The sequence below is a fragment of the Diospyros lotus genome, chromosome 2 (assembly GCF_014633365.1).
Source record: "Diospyros lotus cultivar Yz01 chromosome 2, ASM1463336v1, whole genome shotgun sequence".
In the NCBI taxonomy this organism is placed as follows: domain Eukaryota; kingdom Viridiplantae; phylum Streptophyta; class Magnoliopsida; order Ericales; family Ebenaceae; genus Diospyros; species Diospyros lotus.
In genome coordinates, this window is record NC_068339.1 from 16,459,409 (window position 1) to 16,481,266 (window position 21,858).

Sequence of the window (21,858 nt, forward strand, 5' to 3'; positions counted from 1 at the left end):
ACCGTTCATTATTTCTTGGAACATCCCAAGATCAGGGGTACAGTGTACTTCATCCAAAATTTCTGAAATATTTACCACTCACAATAACTAATAATCTGAATTTGAAAAATGATAAAAAGGAGTTGTTCGGTCATGAATATACATAAAACGAATAATAAAATTAGCTACTACTTCTAAGATGATCTCTCTAATTGCACATTAAAAAGCTACAACACATCATAAAATTACCAATATGGTCCAAACACAATAAGATATACAAGGGAAATTCAAGTAATCGGTACCACTAATCTGTCATCCAAAGACTAAAGAACTTTTTACATGGTGAGTTGTTTCTACACCTACATACATAATCCAATTAATGTTGGAATCCAAATTTTCAAAATCAAATAAGATTCATATCACTAACAAATAAACAAAGCTCAAAATCACTAAAACTCTCAATCCCACCAAGGTGACTACAGGAAGTCAGATTCAAATAGCTATAAATCCAACTTTTAAGAAAACTCTTTGGTTACAGAACCCTTTGGTCTGGTTTTCAGGGGTCCAAACCTCATCCCAAGATTCAAAAGATCCAAAAGGTCATGGACAAAGGAATGCAAACTGGCCTAGCATTACAAGTCACAGTACATAAATATTACATGTGCTAAAAGTATGTCAACACAAATAATGTATCATAAAGATAATGAAAAAACAAAATTACAAAAACAAAAGGGAGTGTTCTTTATAAGCTTAATACCTCAATATGAAGAGCAAGCAAACAGAAATGAAATAACCGATGAAGAATACACAAAAGCTTCAAGCTTTGTGATCCTTGTAGTCACCAAACATGAAACGCTAGATTTTCATGAAAGCTCATGCATGTACCAGCAAAAGAATAGAAGAGCAAGTGTCCCTACAAAGGCATTATAAGAGACAAGTGTGTGCGTGCAAGATGAAAAGATGCCAAGTACAAAGGAGGCCTAGTTTCATATGCAATGGCTTACACCTAATGCTACATAATACAAATATATATTGTTCAAACATGACCTAAAAAGTTTTTTTCTTCGAAATTGTCTATTTTCTTCTAATTTCACATAGTTGAGGTTTTGAAACATAAATTATGTTGGTTCATTCCAAACAACCCAACATACCAAAATCCATAACTATGAAAAGTGGAAAGCATTAAAATCCTTATTCCATTAGCCACCAGTTGTTCTACTAGTGTACTCATTTTCTAATGTTAATCTCAGAGAAACCAAAGAAATCACAGAAGGATAATGATGGGCACATCATGTCCCAATAGTGCATGTATACTTTGTCTAAATTGGAAAAATAAAAAGTCATAAATACATCAGAGAAAGTATTTGGTTAATCAATGCAATAAACCTTATGCTTCAAACCTTTTTTTTTATTTTTTAATAAGTTTAAAGTATGTATTGACCTCTTGAATTGTCATTGATTTCCTATTGACACATCTGTGACTGAATGCTAAAAGCTTTTCATAGACTTGAATTGAAGAACAGGAACTCTGATTTCATCTTAGAGAGAGAGAGAGACCAAATCAACTGTTACCACAGACAAACCAAATCAAAATAAAAATTAAAAAAGAGCAAGCATAAAGAAGTATGTTCTCTGAATCTATATCTTCTAAACCAGTAAAAAATGTCATTTAAGAAGGAAACCTAGCTACAATAACAAAAATTTTAGAATCATCATGTGAACTGCACTGGATTCTACTGTAGCTTCTCAACCTAATCAGTAATTAGTTCGATGATGCTGAGTTAAAGACAGCAGCTCTTTTTTTTAGTGAATAAAATGACAGGAGCTAAAGCAGTTTCCTTTTAGCTCAAGAGAGAATACTAGTTCCTAGCAATATAAGTATAAGAATGGGACCAGAAAAGCTTTTAGTTCTTGGGATATTTGATTTTCTATATGGCAACACTATATAAACAGAAGAATTGAAATTGTTACGAACAAAGAGAAATAAGCCATCGTACAAACCATAATATCTTTTTTTTTTCTCTCAGCATACAAACTGTAGTATCATATAGGTGAATAGATGGATCATACCAAGGGTTTAATTTCATTCAGTACAGTTAGACTGTTCAAATCTTTCTCATTTGTATCATCAACAGCACCATCATTGTCACTAGACATAGGTTCATGATTGAAACTTGACATTTCCTCTGTGGAAGAGGGTTTAATTTCATTCAGTATAGTTGGTCTGTTCAAATCTTCATCACTTGTACCTTCAACAGCTACAACAGTGCCAACATCATCACCAGATACATTTCTACGATTCAAACTTGATGTTTCATCAGCAGAAGTTGCTGATTCAGCATCTTTGTCGCTATTTGTATCTTCAACAGCTACAACAGTGCCAATATCATCATGAGATTCATTTCTATGATTCAAATTTGATATTTCATCTGCAGAAGAAGTTGCTGATTCAGTGTCCTTCTCGCTATTTGGCTGGAACTTTGCATTTGTGGGTAGTCGCTCAGGGGAGAGTTTTTTAACTTGTCTCTTATGTTGAGAACTGCATAATTTTTCAATAATTGTGAACAAAATGCAAAAGATATATATAAGTATTGAAAGAAAAAGGCCAGCAAGCATTATACTAATCAATATCATAAATTACTACTCTATTTTCAATTAAATAATAAGTTAAATAAAGTATTATCAGCATAACAATTCGAAATAGTCAATCTCATTTTAAATTCTAAAGAAAACTTTATATATGTGATTGAATTTCACAGTTCTCTGCTGAAATCAACAGTCCTAGAACAGAAGGCCCTGCAAGAAATGGCATCAAAGCACTTTCCTCATTCATCAACCATCCTGTGCTCTATGTCGATGCTTCAGTACCATGCCATATTCAACATTTGTACACATCTCTACTTATTTGTCTCCATTAGAAGCATGTACAAATCCCTGACAAAAGTAAAATCAATTTAAGAAGGTTATGAAAATGAAGCGGGTCTTTATTTACATGTTTCTTGCAAGAGTTTCACTCCCCAATGCTGCCCAAGAATCAAATGGTAGAATTTAAAAGGTTAAAAACAAACTATTTTCAAACAAAAAGTGTGTGGCAGAGATTGGACTGTAGAAGGAGAGGTAAACCAAACGTGTATTGAAATAGCTGCTGCTACTATTCAAAATAAGGAGAAAAAATGATTCTAGGAAAGTCAAAGGGAAAAGTCTCAAACAAAAAAAGAGTCTTGGTGGTGGAATGAAGAGGTAAAAGAAAAAATCAAAGCTAAAAGAGCTTGCTATAAAACTTCACATAAATGTGGTAGTGAAGAAAACCCAAAGATAAATAGTTTGGTCAAGAAAAAAGCAAAAAAGGCAATTAATGAAGCAAATTCAAAAGCTTACAAAAATTTATACCATTGACTTAATACAACAGATGAGGGAAAAGATATATATATTTATATATATATAAACTTGTAGAAAATTATGTGCAAAAATATAGGAACAGTTAGGCAAAATAATAGGGACATTTTAATTTATTCATTATACAATTATTTGTTTTCATTATATAGTTATTCATTACGCAGTATTTTATGTGTTTTAACTATCTCCATAGGGATAGTGATCATTTGTAATATATATATGTGCGTGTGTGTGTGTGCTAGAGATAGTAGAGAGATGACTATCCATATTCAGGGATTGTTATGGTTTGATTCAGTTGATCTATCTTTCTATATTCCTATGTTGAATCTTATTTCTTGGAGATTATATCTTGACTGTATTTTCAATTGTATCCTAGATTGTAAATATTTCCAAATCTAGATTAGGAAACTATGTAATTAGGTAACTGCCTATATGGGAGAATAGATTGTATATATATTTCTTATAACCCTACAATGAAATTGTGATTGGATTTTTCGTCATTTTGACATGGTATCAAAGCCATAGGTTCATAACCTTGGGAGTAAGTCAATTTTTGACTTCCAATGGTCGTAGGCTACATCGATCCAATCTCCTTTCATAACCTTATAACCATGATGGACTCCATTGAATCCAGTAGCACAACAAAAGTTCCTTTTGCTAGAAATTCTAGCAATGGTGCAACGTCCAGTGGAGAGCTATAGAACATCCAAGCAACTTATAGCCTAAATGAAAAAAACTACTTGAAGTGGTCCCAATTGATCAGGACACTCTTGAAGGGCAAAGGAAAGCTGAGTCAATTACTTGGAACCGGGCCTACAGAGGACGATCTTATGTATGCAACCTACAATGAAGAGGACTTGTTGGTTATGTCTTGGATTTGGAATTCCATGCTACTCGAGATTAGTGACACTGTCATGTTCCTAAAGACTGCTAAAGAGAATTGGGATGTTGTGAAGCTCACTTACGCTAAAGTACATAATGCTGCTCAAATCTATAAGATCAAGACCAAAGTAGCAGCCACCAAACAAGGATCTCAGTGTATCACTGGGAGTGCAAATCTCTTGCAAACTTTGTAGCAAGAATTGGATCACTACCAATGCATTTAGATGAAGTGCAGTGCAAATGCGACTACACAAAAAAAGTTTGTTGAAAAAGAGAGGACTTATGATTTTCTTGCAGGTCTAAACTTAGAGTTTGATGTAGTGAGAGTCCAAATACTTGGAAAGGCAGATTTGCCTTCTCTAAATGAGGCAATATCAATTGTACGTGCATAGGAAGCATGGAGATGGGTGATGCTTGAGACTACTCCTATAGATAGTTCAGCACTCATAACCTTGAGGAGTTCTGGCTAGAAGAAATAACCTAGAGAGGACAGGAAGGTCTCTGATTCATCCAAACTGATGAACAGGGAAACCTTGTGGCGCACATACTGCAAGAAGCCCCGACATACCATAGAGAAGTGCTAGAAACTCCATGATAAACCAACCAAGGGTGGACATCAAAAAGGCTAAGGGCAAGTATTCGTGGCCAATAGAAAGCAGCCTACTGAAGGAAAAGCTCCAGATCAAGTAGATGCAATGGAGCTAAACCGGGAGGAGATTGAGAAGCTAAGGAATCTATTGGGGTCGCTGGAAAAGAAACCGGGGACAAGTACTTGCACTCTAGCCTTCACAGGTATATCTTTCTCTTCTCTTACCTTTCATGCTTTAGCTATAACTCTTCCAAATACCTAGATGCTTGACTCTGGAGCCACAAACAATATGACATGTTCTTCACATCGGTTTCTATCCTATACACCATGTTCTAGCACGAGAAAAATAACTATGGTTGATGGATCATTAACAACTATAGCTGGCCAAGGAGATGTCCTTATAAACAATAACCTAACCCCAAAGAATGTTCTCCATGTCCCTAAACTTTTCACCAATCTTGTGTCCATTCAAAAACTTACCACTGATATTAATTGTCATGTCATTTTTTATTCCTCCTTCTGTGAATTTCAAGCACAGGATACAAGGAGGATGATTGGGCGTGCTAGGGAAAGAGATGGACTTTACTATCTTGAAGACCTCGGTGGACAGACTGATAAAAGGAGAGTTTCCCCTGTATCATTCCTAGTTAAGTCCAATAAAGACAGGCTTTGGCTTCGTCATTTTCGTGTTGGCCATCCATCTTTTAGGGTTCTTAAATTGTTGTTTCCTTCATTATTCAAGCTATTAAAATTATTAGTATAGTTGTACATATTTTACATGTTTTTTATTTGTAATTATTAGGCCTTGTAATCAGTGTTCTAAAATGCGCTAGGTGCTAGGCTGGGGCCTAGGGCCTAGGTGGGCTTAGGAAAATTATTGATTTTTTTTTATTTTTTTTAACTTTGTGATATAACTTGATGTTATTTTCAATTAAATCAAAGTTGAAAGTGGCATGAAAATATATATATATCTAACATTTATATATTAGATACATATCTAACATATAAATATATATATATCTAATCTAACATATAAATAGAAATAGAAAAATATATATATTTAACATATAAATAGAAAAAAAAATGTATATATATATATCTAACATATAAATAAAAATAAATAAATACATAATAAACCCTAACAGCTAACACCAGCAACCCGTGCGCGAGAGACAGAGAAAGAGAGAGAGGGGTCGGAAGCGGAAGCAAAAATGGAGCTTAACAGCGACGGTGGCGTTGACGCAACGAGGAAGCGGCAGTGAGGACAGAGCTTGACGGCGTAGAGGCGGTGAGAAGGTCGCGATGGAGCTAGAGGCAGCGAGGAAGTACCGACAGCGTTGAGGTAGCGGCGGCCTTGGGTTAAGAGGGCGAGACGACTGAGAGGAGTAAGAGAGATTTCGGAATCGACAAAGGGTAAGATTTAAACCCAAAAATTGGCATCACAAGTGGCACCGCCTAGGCCGATTTTTAGAACACTGCTTGTAATTAGCCCTAGGTTAAGCCCATTATGTCTATTATAAATAGCAAGTTGAGAGAGAATAATCTCTTAGGTTTTTCTCTCCAAATTATTCTCTCACATGGTATCAAAGCCACTAGTGAGAAAACCCTAAGCCGTCACTGTGTATCCTTCTCTAGCGGTCTCCCAACCCTAAAATTCTTTGTTTTTTTTCTCTCTCCTTACCGCCCCTATCAAGGCCGAAACTCCATTGTCCAGCCACCATTTGCCAACATCGCCATTGTCATAGTGTTTTTCGATATCAAATTAGTTGACCACCAGAGACCCATCACCGCCAAAGTCGTCACGCGTTGTCATGCGCCAATCAAGGTTTTCAGGCCAGTTCCCACGCATCGGCACGTGGAAGCGTGTCACTCACCAAAGTTCTTCCGTCTTCTTATCGGAACCTCGACGAAGCCTCCTAAAACCATCCTCGATGTTCGTTTCCCAAAAACCATTCTGATCTATGTGTATTAGTTACCTAACATCTTTTTTATCCACTTTTATCACCCAAACATCTGAGTTTCAGTCTCTTCGCCTAAATCCCACCATGTCGTCATTGAGTGATGCCAACTCTACTCTTGGTGCCTCATCCACATCTCAACCCTTCACCCTTTCCAACATAGGGACCCTTATTATCACTTTTGACAAGTTGATAGTGTCTGCCAACTATCTCTCATGGGCAGCCTCTATCAAGATGTGGTTTAAGGGGCAATGACAAGCAAACCATCTCACCAAGAAGGCAAAAGATGTAGATGAAGCCAACAAGGCTAAATGGGAACAAGTTGATGCTTAGTTGTGTAATATTTTATGAAATTCCATTGACCAATATGTTTTGCATCTCTTTCGGTCGTTTAAGACTTGTTGTGAGGTTTGAAAGGAAGCCGTTGAGTGTTATACTAACGACATTCAATGTCTTTACACTATTGTCCACTCTATCAAGAACATCTAGTAAGATCAATAATCTATGGAATCCTATCTAGGCCAAATGCGTTCTCTCATGCAAGAGTTTGAAGCTCTTCTTCCATACTCTGCTTCCAAAGCTGCTCATGATTCTCAACACGAAAAACTGTTCATGGTCCCTACTTTATCCAATCTCAAGCCTGAGTTCGAGGCTGTCCGCCATTAGATCTTAACTAGCTCCGCTAACCCCACTATGAAAGATACATACAAAAAATTGCTTAATATGGTTGGCAGTTCTCCTCTATTGGTGCTTTTACAGGTGCCCCCTCTTGAGGCCTCTGCTCTTGTGTCTCAAACTTCAGGCGGTAATCAAGGCCGGTCCGGTAGCCGCTCTCGCCCTTAGTGCAACTTTTGCAAAAAGAAGGGGTATGAGGAAGACAAGTGTTGGAAGAAGCATGGTAGACTAGCTGCCACTCCTACCTCTCAGACATCCCAGGCAGCTCACGTTGCACAGAGTGACCCTAGTCTAGCATCGGGCCCTCCAACGGTAGCCCTGCCTGCTACTGACTATGAGGCTTTCTTGAAATTCCAGACTTCTTAGCAATCTACTGGTAATCCCGTGGCTTGTGTTACTCAAAGCCCTTCTCTTGGGCCTTGGATTTTGGACTCTGGCGCCACCAATCACATGTGTGGTAATAAAGACATTTTCTCTACCCTTACCTTTTCTGAACATTTACCAACAATCACTCTTGCAGATGGTACCAAAATGCCAATTAAAGGGATGGGGAAAACCTCTCCTACCTCCTCTTTTTCTTTAAATTATGTCATTTATGTCCCATGTAATCCTTTTAATTTGCTTTCTGTTAGTTAGCTTACTAGAGAACTAGACTGTTCAGTAACCTTTACTTCCACTTCTATTTGTGTGCAGGATCGAGGTATGAGGCGGACGATTGGCGTCGGGCGTGAGTCACGAGGCCACTATCATCTTGTTGTGCCTAGTTCGCTAGTAGCTTGCACCAGTGTTGCTTCCCCAAACCTTCTCCACTCCCATCTTAGCCATCCCAACCTCTCCAAACTGAAGAAGTTAGTTTCTAGTCTGTGGTCATTATCCACTTTTAATTGTGAGTCATGTCAGTGTGGTAAACACGCTCATAGTTCTTTTTCTAGTCACGTCAATAATAGGGTTGAGGCTCTCTTTTCCCTTGTGCACTCAGATGTAAGGGGGCCCAGTCGAGTCAACTCTACTATAGGTTTTTCATATTCCGTTACCTTTATTGATGACTTTTCTCATTGCACTTGGTTGTTTCTCATGAAAAGTTGGTCCAAATTGTTTTCTATCTTTCAAACATTTACTGCTAAAATAAAAACACAGTTTAGAGTTTTTATACGTGCTTTATGTAATGATAATGCCCCTGAGTACTTTTCCTCTCAATTTACTGCTTTCAGGACTACTAATGGCATCTTGTATCAATCTTCCTATCCTTACACACCTTAACAAAATGGTGTTGTTAGTGCATAAAAATCGTCATCTCATTGAAACTATACGGACACTACTTTTACATGCCAAGCTTCCCACCAAATTTTGGGGATATGTTCTTACTGCATGTTATCTGATAAATCGCATGCCAACTTCAGTTTTACAGGACAAAATTCCTCATTCTCTTTTGTTCCCACTTTATTCTGTTCCCCTTCGTGTATTTGGATGCATCTGTTTTGTGTATTCTTTTTCACCTAGGTAGGATAAACTTGATGTCAAATCTCTCAAGTGTATCTTTTTAGTCTACTCCCGATTGCAGAAAGGCTATAAGTGTTACTCTCTAGAGTTGGAACCGCTATCTTATGTTTGCTAATGTCATCTTCTTTGAACAACAATCTTTCTTCTCGATTGCTCAACCCGATTCACATAGTCTTGACTAGGTATGGCCTATTCCTTTTTCTTCTCTTTTGTTGCCCCCTTCAGGTCCATCTGTCTCCTCCTATGCGGACCCTCCACTACCATCTTCAGGACCACATTTCACAAATCCTCCACTTCTTACATATCATCGACGTCCTCAGCCCACAACTGACACCAACATTCCCCCAGAACAAGACTCTCTCCGTTAATGGTTCCTCCTACCACGGCTCTTGAGCCAAATAGTCTTCTCGTTGCTCTCCACAAAGGTACAAGGTCTACTCGTAATTCACACCGTCTTTATAACTTTTTGTGCTATGACCATTTGTCACCTACTTATAGTGCCTTTGTTTTGAATCTTTCCTCTATTTATGTTCCCAAAACCACAGGTGAAGCCATGTCCCATCATGGTTGGCGCCAAGCTATGTTACTTGGGATTTTGTGCCTTTACCAACAAGAAAGACTCTCATTGGTTGCTAGTGGGTGTTCACCCCTAAAGTGGACCTTGATGGACAGGTGGATCGTCTTAAGGATCGCTTGGTTGCCAAAGACTTTACACAGATCTATGGGTTGAATTATAGTGATACATTCTCTCCTGTTGCTAAAATGGCCTTTGTTCGCCTATTTCTCTTTATGGCTGCCACACGTCATTAGCCGCTATATCTGCTGGATATTAAAAATGTCTTTCTCCATGGTGATTTGCAGGAAGAGGTTTATATGGAGCAACCATCTGGTTTTGTTACTCAGGGGGAATCCAATGTAGCTTGCCAACTCAATAAGTCTATCTATGATCTGAAACAATCTCCACGAGCGTGGTTCGACAGGTTCAACACTGTGATTTAAACCTTTGGTCTCACCCAGAGTGAAGTTAATCATTCAATTTTCTATCGACACTCCTCTTCTTTATGCATCTACCTTGTTGTTTATGTGGATGACATTGTTATCACAGGAAGTGATCAAGTTAGCATAGAGAAGCCGAAGGAACATCTACATCAGCACTTTCAGACCAAAGACATGGGCAGACTCCTATATTTCTTGGGTATTGAAGTTATACAATCAAGAGATGGTATCTTAATCTCTCAGAGGAAGTATGCACTTGACATCTTAGAAGAAACTAGTATGGTGGACTGCAAATTGGTTAACACTCCAATGGATCCAAATGTCAAACTCTTGTCGAGGCAAGGGGAGCTCATTTCAGATCCTAGAAGGTATCGAAGACTAGTAGGCAAGTTGAACTATCACACGGTTACTCGTCCCGACATTGCTTTTGTTATGAGTGTAGTTAGTGATTCTCACTAGGACGCGATTATCTGGATTCTGAGATATATCAGAAGAGCACCAGGTAAAGGGCTACTCTATAAGGATAAGGGACACACAAATATTTACTATTATACAGATACAGATTGGATAGGATCTCCTTCTGATTGTAAGTTAACCTCTGGGTATTGTGTTCATGTGGGAAGAAATATGATTTCTTGAAAAAGTAAGAAGCAAAATGTAGTAGCTAGATCTAATGCAGAAGCAGAGTATCGAGCTATGGCTAATGCAACTTGTGAGCTCGTCTGGCTTAAGTAACTCCTGCAGGAACTCAAGTTTTGTGAAGTGTCCCCTATGAAGCTTGTTTGTGATAATCAAACTGCCTAGCCCATTGCTTCCAATCCAGTTTTCCATAAACGAACCAAGCACATTGAAATCAACTGTCACTTTATTAGAGAGAAGTTTGTTGAAAGTGTTATTGTTACAGAATTTGTTAACTCCAATGATCAACTTGCAGATGTCTTCACCAAGTGTCTAAAGGGTCCTCAGGTAGAATATATTTGTAACAAGCTTAGTGCATATGATATCTATACTCTAGCTTGAGGAGGAGTATTAGAATTATTAGTATAGTTATACATATTTTATATGTTTTTTATTTGTAATTAGCCCTAGGTTAAGCCCATAGATTAGACCTATTATGTCTATTATAAATAGCAAGATGAAAGCAGCTAATTTCTTAGGTTTTTCTCTCCAAATTATTCTCTCTCACAAAAGATTAGACGTTAAGAATTTTCATTGTGATGTGTGTGAACTTGCAAAGCATAGGAGAGTCTTGTTTCCTCTTAATAATAACGATTAAAATAAAGAGGGTTAGTTCAGACAAGACTATTTTAATCAGTCTTTGTCTATTTTCTTCCAAAAAAGGGGTATAATCCATGAGTCTTCTTGTGTTCATACTCCTCAGCAAAAGGGAGTGGTTGAGAGAAAGAATGTTCACCCGTTAGTTGTTACAAAAGCTCTTCTCTTTCACAATAATGTTCCAAAATAATATTGGGGAGAAGCAACCTTAACAGCCATATATCTTATTATTGGTGCATGAAGAAATAAGTATGTGATGGTCAAAGAATGCAGATTTAGAAGCTTCCTAATCTGGAATAGGATATTTCCTAATTTAGACTTAGGAAACTTTCATAAGAATGTATATATGTACCTTTTCCTTTCTTGTAAGAAGGTTTTTTCCTTATGTTGTACCTCTACTCCTCTATAAGAGGACATCATCATGTATATACTGGTTTAAGGAAGAATTATTCTGAATTATTCATTCCATTTTCTACATGATATCAAAGCCAACAATACCAGTTTGATCTTCCTAAAAACCCTAGTGTGCCTTCATTGCACAATCTTCCTCCCCTCCCTTCTCATCCTTCATTGCTTCTTCTCTATTCAGCCAATTATTCAAGTGAACATGTCTGAAATCTCTAAAGCAACACCTACCTTGACAATTGGAGAATCAACTCCAGTTGAACAGCCAACCGAAGTCGGAGAGTTGCTCGGCATACATCATTCCTACCGCCTAGACGGTAGGAACTACTTGCAGTGGGCCCAACTCGTGAGGACCTTTCTCAAAGGCCAAGGGAAGATTGGCCACTTAACTACAACCCCTGCAAAAGAAACAAATTCCACTTTCACAGCATGGGATGTTGAGGAGTCCCTGATTATGTCGTGGCTATGGAGTGCAACGTAGCCTAAGATTAGTAAGAATTACATGTTTTTAGCTTCAGCAAAGAAGATTCGGGAGACAGTGAGGTAAACCTACTCTAAGGTCCAAGATGCCTTGATAATTTTTGAAATTAAAACCAAGATTAACGGTACTAGGCAAGGGACTTTAACTGAAACATAATACTTTAATAGGATGAATGGCTTATGGCTAAAACTCAATCACTATCAAGACATCAAAATGGTGTGCAATGAGGATGTTGCCACCCTCAATTGGATTTTGGAGCGAGATAGGATTGTTGAGTTTCTGGCGGACCTAAATCCAGAATATGAGTTGGTGAGAGTTCAGGTTCTTGATAGGGAAAGACTCCTTGCTCTTAATGAAGTGTTTGCCATTATTAGAAGTGAAGAAAATCAAAGAGGTGCCTTGCTCAATAAACATAGTTCAAAAAGTTCTGCTATGATGTCTAGTAACAAAGAGCAAGCAAGGCTCAAAGTAGGGAAATCAGAGACTCAAACTAAGAACTCAAGCCATAAAGGGTTGTGGTGTACCTACTGCAAGAAACCGAGACACGCTAGAGATACGAGCTTCAAACTCCATGGGAAAGAAGTTGTTTTGAGCAAGATGGGAGGATTCAAGAATCTAACTCCCAAGAACCAGGCCTATCTCTCAAGCAAGGAGCAGGAGAAAGTAGGATCAACTAATAAGACATAAACCATTGGATCTTATCTTAATCAATTGAATGCAGAGGAGATTAACAAACTCAAAAACTTCCTAAGGACAATCTAGGATGGAGCCTACTCTCTTGCTCAACAAGGAAATTACCTAAATTCTAGTTCTTTTTCAGACTCTAAAACTGATAGGAATAACATATGGATCCTAGATTCAAGAGCCATTGATCATATGACCCCTAACTTGCATGTTTTTTAGACATGTCTCAAAAGAGCCTCTTGAAACCACTAAACAAATAACCATTGCCAATGGAACCTCAATTCCCATCACAGGACAGGGCAAGTTCAATCTTAGCCCTATCTTATCTATCAAACAGGTACTTTATGTACCTAATTAGGTACCAACCTCATTTCTGTTCATCAGTTTACTAAAGAATTAAATTGCCGTGCTATTTTCTCTTCTCATATGCGTAAATTTCAAGCCATGGACACAGGGAAGATGATTGGTGTGGCTGAGAAACAAAATGGACTGTATGCCTTTACAAGGGAGAGTGATTGTCCTACAGGGAGACAGCTAAGGATTGCTTGTTCATCCCAGTCAACCTCTGATCTTGTCAACATTTGGCTCCATCATTTTAGACTAAGTCATCCTCCTTTTGTTCTGTTAAAAAATATGTTTCCTACCTTGTTTAGGACTCTAGACCTTAGTAGTTTTTAGTGTGAAATGTGTGTAATTTCTAAACACTATTGGGTGTCCTATCTAATCAGCAATAAACTGTCATCTAAGCCATTTTCTTTAATCCATTATGATGTTTGGGGACCATAGATGCAAACATGTACATAATTTTTATTTTCATGTGTTTTCTCTAATTGGGTAAGGGTATTTTGGATATCCCTCTGAAACTTTTCCAAGCATTTAACAAACAATAAAGAGATACAAACAAAGACATCCTATAGGTCCAAATAGTAGAAAGACTGCTCCTAATCAAAGTGAATCTCCTATGTTTAGACAAATGTTGCCTCTTTGTTACAACTCTAGGGTAGAACTCACCCTCAAAAGCTAGCTGTTAAAGGGAGGGTACCTAAGAGGTTATAAACCTCATACCAAGAACCTGAGCTTCCAATGTGGGACCATAGTTCTGAAAGGCGCGAGGCGCAAAAGGTCCTAGAGCCTGAGGCGCGAGGCGCACGAGGCGAGGCGCGCCTTTGCGAAGCAAGGCGCACCTTTTAGGAAAAAAACTCAAAATCTTGTAAAATCATAAACAACTATCAAATTATCAATAATAACACATTCATGATTCATTATCTTCAAATTCTATAAACTAACAACATCAAAGTTAATTCATTCATCATGCAAATTCTAAACTAGAAACATCATCAAAGTTCAAACTTAAAGTCTCAAACTTTACCAAGTACCAATTATAATGCAAAATTCTAAACAAACACATAAACACTACAAGTCCACAATCAATATAAAGAAGTTTTTAATCGATCATCATCAAGGAGATCATCAACATCAAGATCAATATCTTCATCATCCCCTTCAATCACCCATTCATCTTCTTCTTCATCTCTCAATTCTTCTCCCTCTTCCAAGTCTTCATCATCTTCGGTCCCTGCCTCACTTTCCTCCTCCTCTTCAATCTCCTGATTTACTTGCCGCTTTGAAGTCGAAGCCGAAGTTGATCCCAATTGTAATCGAGTTTGTTTAGTTCTAAATTGATAACTAGGCTCTCCAACTCCTGCAGCCGCAGCAACATTACTCCATGTCAACCCATCCCCAACGTCATCTGGAAAAACAGTTTCATCATCTTTATCATTCTCCTCATCAAGTTTTCCAGTCAACCATTCATTGCTTTCATCAATGTCAGTCAATATGATAGGGTCAATGGTATCACGCATTTGATACCGACGCCTCAATGCTCTATTGTATTTCACAAACACCAAGTCGTTTAAACGAAGTTGATCAAGCCTGTTTCTTCGTTTAGTATGAAGCTGCAACAATTTATGCAAAAACATACTAAGAATAAGCTACATGAAACAAACCAACTACTAATAAAAATTGTAAGTGTTATATGTACAATGCACTTACATTTTCAAACACACTCCAATTACGTTCACACCCAGATGAACTACAAGTCAAGCTAAGAATTTTAACTGCAAATTTTTGCAACGTGGGTGTTGACATTTCATACGAAGCCCACCATTCAGTTGTCCAATAAAATTCATGGGTTAGTTATAATCTATTATCTAGAATGATTATATATATAATGTAATATATAATATATGTGTACCTGGTGATTTCTCAGCTCTCTTTCTAATAGCCATATAGTTTCCAAAGAACCCATCTGCATTGCTATACATCGAAAGCTCAGCATCAATTTGGTCTTGAACCTTTATATCTAGATTTAACTTTCTAATGCATTCATATAAGCCAGTCATGATCTCTGGATCTATACGTTCATCCTTGTAGAAATATTCTGGGTTCAAGTACCAACCAGCTGCGTGTAAGGGGCGATGAAGCTGAACATCCCATCAATTATCAATGATCTGAAAAATGGGTGCATACTTCTTTTCATCCCCATTAAAAGAGTTAGCAATCGCTTCTTTGGCCCTATCCATGGCCTCATATATGTATCCCATAACAAGCTTCTTCTCACCATCCACTAAGCGCAATACACGCACCAATGGACCAGCCACCTTTAAAGCAAATACAACATTGTTCCAAAAAGAAGGCATCAAAATCACTTCTACAACCTTTTTAACCTCCGCTTCTTTTACCCACTTGCTTGTCATCCACTCCTCGGAGGTAAACATCCTTCTAAGGTTGCTTTTCAGACTATGCATCCTGCCCAAAGTGATAAAGGCAGTTGCAAACCGTGTTTTTGCAGGCCTCAACAACTCTTTCTTGTCAGTAAACCTTCTAAGCATGTTTACTAGACCCGAACGAGTATAGATATAGTTATTCACCATAACAGCTCTCTCAAATGTCTTCTTCATATTAGGCAACTTGAAAATATCTTCCAACATTAAATCCAAGCAGTGCGCTGCACATGGTGTCCAAAACAACGTTGAATATTTTGCCTCTAAAAATCTTCCTGTTATTATTTAGAGTGAAATTAACAAGATATTAGTAAATAATAAATATCTAATGAATATTCAAATTGTTCTATTTATAAACATAATACAAATTACAAAAATGAATTTCATACCTGCTAAAACATTGTTTGAAGCACTATCGGTGACCACTTGCACCACATTTCTTACTCCAATCTTTTTCACACATTTGCTTAATAATTGAAACATCTTTTCCCCAGTCTTTGAATAGCTAGAACCATCAACAGACTCCAAGAACATACTTCCTTTAGGAGAATTGACTAAAAAGTTAATCAATGTCCTTTCCTTCTTGTCTTTCCAGCCATCTAACAAAATAGAACATCCATATTTGGCCCACGCCTCTTCATGATCTTTCATCATTTCACGTGTGGCTTCCACCTCTTGTTTGAGAAGGGGAACCCTGACTTCATGGTAACTAGGCGGCTTCACACCCGGACCATACTGACCAACTGCTTCTATAAATACTTTAAAACTGTCATATGTCACTGCATTGAATGGAATGCCTGCATCATACACCCATCGTGCAAAGCTTCTACAAACTCGAGCTCTTAACTCTTTTTTTGCAAAATCATGCTCACCCAACCTTGTTTGCTTTCTTTTGCCCTTGCTTTTCAACACATTAACTTTTGGGTCTTTAAGAAAAACATCAAGTGGACCATTTTGTGTTGGCCCTTTAACACTACCAACACTACCAATACCGCTTCCACTTCCGGTAGATATATTGGGTCTTTTTTTACTTTGAGGCAGCGGCTCATCATCATCATCATCATACCCTTCACCAAATTGAAGATCATCATCTAACGATGCTATATTTCGCTCATCCCTGTTATTTTTCTTCTTTTGCATGTACTCTCCAATCTCTTCTTTTACTGATGGAGGACATTTTGGACAAGATTTAGTATTCCTAAAACCGCCCACAAGATGTTGTTTCGCCCGAAATATACCACCTTTTGTTACTTTACGACAAAATTTACATGTGGTGATATTTCTATCATTAGGATCAGCTTCAAAATAATTCCATGCCGGGTCCGTTTTGGAAGTGGTTGACGCAATTTATTGGGCTGTTGCAACACAGTTCCAATTTCCACAAAATTCTCCTAATGATAGAAATAAACTATAAAGACTTGAAGCAAATTTCAGCAACCACCTGCCAGCAAAATAAATTGGGCAAAAATGCAAGAAATAAACAAATAAAATACAAGTAAAGAACTTACAATATGAAATTATGAATATAGGAGAAGACGTGGGCAGCCTTAGGCCCTTAGCAGCTTTAACTTGAAGAGCTCAAGAGCAGATGAGAAGAGAGGCGAGGAAGAGAGGAGAAGACCGTGGGCAGACTCGACAGAGGAGAATAGAAGAAGAGGGCACGGCTGGAGACTGGAGAGGAGGAAGGCGCTGCTGGAGAGTGGAGAGGAAAGGAAGAGGAAGATCAAGGGGTCGCGGCTGGAGAGGAGAGGAAGAGAGGAGGCAGGCGCGGCTGGGGCTAGAGAAGAAGAGGAAGATCGAGCAAGCAGCGAGCTGGAGAGGAGAGGAAGAGAGGAGGCAGGCGCGGCTGGGGCTAGAGAGGTAGAGGAAGATCGGGCGAGCTGGAGAGGAAGAGAGGAGGGGGTTACAGCTGGAGAGGAGAGGAAGAAGAAGATCGGGCGAGGGCGAGCTAGAGAGAAGAGGAAGAGAGGAGGCAGGCACGGTTGGGGCTAGAGAGGAAGAGGAAGATCGGGCGAGCTGGAGAGAAAGAGAGGAAGGGGTCGCAGCTGGAGAGGAGACGAAGAAGAAGATCGGGCGAGGGCAAGCTGGAGAGAAGAGGAAGAGAGGAGGCAGGCGCGGCTGGGGCTAGAGAGGAAGAGGAAGATCGGGCGAGCGAGCAGCGAGCTGGAGAGGAGAGGCAAGCGCGGCAAATGCTATAGTCGGGAGGAGTGAGGAGCGAGCAGCGAGCTGGAGAGGAGAGGCAAGCGCGGCTGGATGCAGTCGGGAGGAGAGGCAAGCGCGATTGGGCTGCAAGATTTAGTAGAAGACCTCAATTTCATGAGGCGCGCCTAGGCGTGCCTCACTCCCCAGCTCCTAGGCGCGCAAGGCGAGGGCCTCGCCAAAACCGCCTCGCCTCGGCCCAGGCGAGGCGCCAAACTGGCGCCTTAAGGCGCCTAGGCGCGCCTTTGATAACTATGTGTGGGACAAGCCTCACACCCTGTAGTAGACCATAACATACTATCATAGACCAAGGGTATAGCTGTATTGTAATTAGAAGGTATAATGGCAAAATTGTAATAATCTAGTAGGGGATAATTCAAATGGCGCGCGCATGGGCTGGTTTCCTAACTGTCACGCCAAGCTATGTAATCCTTCTATAAATACAGATAAGTTGAGGATGGGGAAGCATGTGAGGATTATTCCACGGTTTCCTTTCCCTCTCATTTCTCAATTCACATTTCTCTCGACAACTCTTAATCTCTCTCTCTAAATTCTTCCCGCCTAAGCCAATCCTTCCAGAATTACGGAAGACAACCCCTCTTCAGATCCAAGCTTGACACATACCACCACGCTTTGCAGCCCAACGCCCACAACGACAAGCTATGCACTAGCCACTACTAGTCTCGGGCAAACACTGCAATGTCGGCATCACCTCCGTCACTGCTCACTTGCACTGAGAGCCATGGAGCCGGCTCTGATACCACTGTGTCAAGCCCTTAAATTAGGGCTTGCAATTTGGTAATATATGAACGTGAGAATTGATAGGAAGAAAGAGAACAGAAAGAAAGAAGACAAAAAGAGAGAATCGAGAGAGAGAGATTGATTATTCACTTCCAATATATCTCTCAAAGTGCCATAGGTCCATGTTTATAAGACCTCTAGCAACATCAACTATCTTCTAACTATCCAATGGCTTCAATTAGTCGTTCATAGCATTTCTACTAACTCCCTTATTTCCTCATTTAGACCCACATTTTACAATATTACACACTACTCCCTAGGGTCGTGACACTCCTATGAGAGGCAAGTATGCTCTCCCGTCTCTTAATGACTCCATTCCAGGCAAAAATGCATTTACACTTAGCACCTAGGGTAAAAGCCAGCTTTGCAGCCAAAGGGAGCATCTAAAGCTCAATGTTGTCAACCTGGAATTAACAGGGATCACGTAAGTCTTCACAGGGTTGACAATCAATCCTGACTATGTTATTGTGCTACTCTGAATATTAGCCTATTACTAGGATGATTTATTTATGCTTTATTGTGTTCTATGAGCCAAGGAATGTAAATTGTAGTTTTATTTTACTTATCCCACAAAAATAAAATGTGAGGTTGCAACAAATAGGCTTTTCCACTTAGTGGCTCTGCTATGCAGCACTTCCAGTAGCAACTTTTAATTTGACATGTGCATTAATAACTTCTGTGATAGCATTTTAACATCATCTCATCACACACCTTCACCTCAAATTAAACACATAAACGTATCAAGAACTTAATAACTTTTCCTTGGATTATGCATTAAGTTAGACAGCTAAAAAAGATGAACAGTATACTTTATACACCATTATACTTAAGAAGCAAGCTGATTTCATGACTGGCTATTACCTCTCCAAGGATAAGAAATTTTATGAAAGGATAACTTAGCTAAGAACACCTGAAATTTCAGACAATCTTAGGGGCACACATTAAGGTTTCTGAAATTTCTATGATACCTGGCAATAGTGAGGAAACCAAAAGTACTGTTTTTTTTTTTTTTTTTCTTTTATAAGAGAGAGGGAGAGATCTTTATCAACAATTCTCTCACATTCTAAGGAAGTTGCAAAGAATCCTTAGCGCATTTTGTATAATGCAGTAAATTAAAATTAACAAAGAAGTAGAGATGAGTGTTGCATTAATAGAAAAACGAGCATTTAGGGGTCTATCCAGTACCTAAAACTACAAAACTAGATCAAAAATTAATGAAGTTGATGATGTTTAAAGCATCATAGCCACTAAAAACAAGTCAAATTCCGGTAAGTCCATTTGGTTGGAAAAATCAGTCTCCAGGAAACAAAGGAACAAATAACTGGGCCATTTCCAAATAGGACATCAATAGTTTCATATATTTGATTACTTTAAGGATCATTGGGTCAGGAATTCCCCTACTTATTAGTGTGTGGAAAGGGAAATTTGTTTACTTTTAACCTCATTAATTCAGGAAAATACAAACACGAAAGAAAGGAAATGAACCAACGGATTTCCACCCCCTTTTGGTTAATTCAGATATTTTGGGTATTTTTAGATATTTTAGGTCAAATAGCACTAGACCCGAAATTTCATGTAACACTCGAGAGGAAACAAAGACATGCCACAACTGATCATCCCCTGTCAAACCAAGCTTCCAGTCCCCTGTACCCTTGCACGATGAAAGAAAATAATTGTAGCCAGTGCCACACCCCATCCCTTCAGTTGTATCCCTGAAGCAACACAAAGAACACAGTAGCCACCAGAGCAATTAACCAAGAGGTGCATACACTGAACTTCACCTTGGCCGCTCCCCAAGTTTAATTCATCATAGCGGACATTATACAGCCATAATGAATTTTACTCTTTTCTCTTCTCCACCCTTTCATGTGTAGAAATATCTATAACTATATAATCAATCTTTGCATCCACATTCCACACCGGAAACTGATAAATCTTCAGCCGGTACATTGGTACCACTTATTCATTGCGATCGCACGCACGCACGGAAATTAAAAGACCTTCACAATCAACACGGCAATTCAAACGGTCCACCAGGATGCGCAATGAATTTATTTGTGCAGAGAGAGAGAGAGAGAGAGGAACCTGAGGTTTCGGTGGCGCATCTTGCAGGAGGCCGGAAGCAAGCGATGAGAGGGGGAGGAGCGTACATTCCAGTGTCTACAATTGACGCCACTCCATCCATAGGCCAGAAAGCAGGTTGATAGCCTCGCCGCCATTGAAGCTCCTTGCTGTCCGCGCAGAGAGAGAGAGAGAGAGAGAGAATACTTGTGGAGAGAGAAAGAGCAGAGGTGTTGCTTGGACACAACGACTGCTCCTGAGTTAACTGAGTTAAGCAAAGTGCACGCTGCACCACACACAGAAATCTCTTCCTGCCTTGCTGCTAACTCCCGAGGCGGCGATCGCCTGAAAGCACAAATAAAAAGACTAAATCGAAACTTCAGTCGTTAATTTTAATTTAGTATTTATTTTTATGAAATTTAATATTTAAAAGTTTAAATTATCCTAACTCGTTATTTTTTATCATTAATCATCGTAAGTCTAATTAACTAATTTTAAAAAATTTAAGATTAATTTGTTCTGATTTTTTACTTATATAAAAATTTAAATTTTTTACTGTTAAATTCTTATCAAAATCTTTATTTTGTTTTCTTTTTTATAATTAAGTAATATAAACATATTTAGAGAAAATATTTTTAAAAACTACGGTTATGTTATCTTTATTGTTTTTAAGTTATTTTTAATTTTTAATTTTTTAAAATAATAAAAATATATTTATTTTGTCATTTTTAAAATACATTTTCAAAAATAAAAAAAATTATAAAGAAAAATCAAAACAATAAAATGTTATTTTTGTTGTTTTTAACCAAAACAATCTTTAAATTATGAAAAACACAATTTATTTTTCATGTTTTGGCTCTAAAAATGAAAAGAGAAAACAGAAAAGAAAGGAGAAAAAAAATATTTTTAAATTTTAAAAATAAAATTATATATTTATTTAAAATTTAAAAGATATAGTATATTTATATTATAATTAAAAATATAATATATTATTAATGTCGACGTTTGATTTCGACCGACCGTGATTCGTTTTGGGCCGCAGTGAGTCAATCCAAAAATACCGAGAAGGAAGGAAGAAAACCCCTCTCCCCCCAAAGTTCCAAGCGTGTACACCAGAATCTTTTACGTGGTTCGGCCAGAACGAAACCTAGTCCACGGCCGCCATCTGATCATTCTCCCAGAGTGGCGGTATCT

At 38.4% G+C, this 21,858-nt stretch overlaps 2 protein-coding genes and 1 pseudogene across 3 annotated transcripts in view; all 3 read right to left on the minus strand.

The window, feature by feature from the left end:
- LOC127793807 (probable starch synthase 4, chloroplastic/amyloplastic) overlaps positions 1-21,001 on the minus strand; it is a 60,292-nt gene extending 39,291 nt beyond the window's left edge. For both annotated transcript variants that reach the window (XM_052324544.1, XM_052324543.1), the window contains exons 1-2: positions 20,689-21,001; positions 2,050-2,518 (exon numbers count right to left, since the gene is read on the minus strand). In XM_052324544.1, the coding sequence (XP_052180504.1) occupies positions 2,050-2,518; positions 20,689-20,822 (603 nt within the window). In that variant the 5' untranslated portion in view covers positions 20,823-21,001. The remainder of the gene's footprint in view (positions 1-2,049; positions 2,519-20,688) is intronic.
- LOC127793811 (uncharacterized) lies at positions 14,248-14,968 on the minus strand. Its single transcript, XM_052324546.1, has 2 exons — positions 14,873-14,968; positions 14,248-14,775 (listed from the first exon to the last, which is right to left on the minus strand). The coding sequence occupies exons 1-2, from the start codon at positions 14,966-14,968 to the stop codon at positions 14,248-14,250; spliced, it is 624 nt and encodes a 207-aa protein (XP_052180506.1).
- Positions 15,040-15,810, minus strand: LOC127793810 (uncharacterized; annotated as a pseudogene).
- Positions 21,002-21,858: the final 857 nt, after the last annotated feature.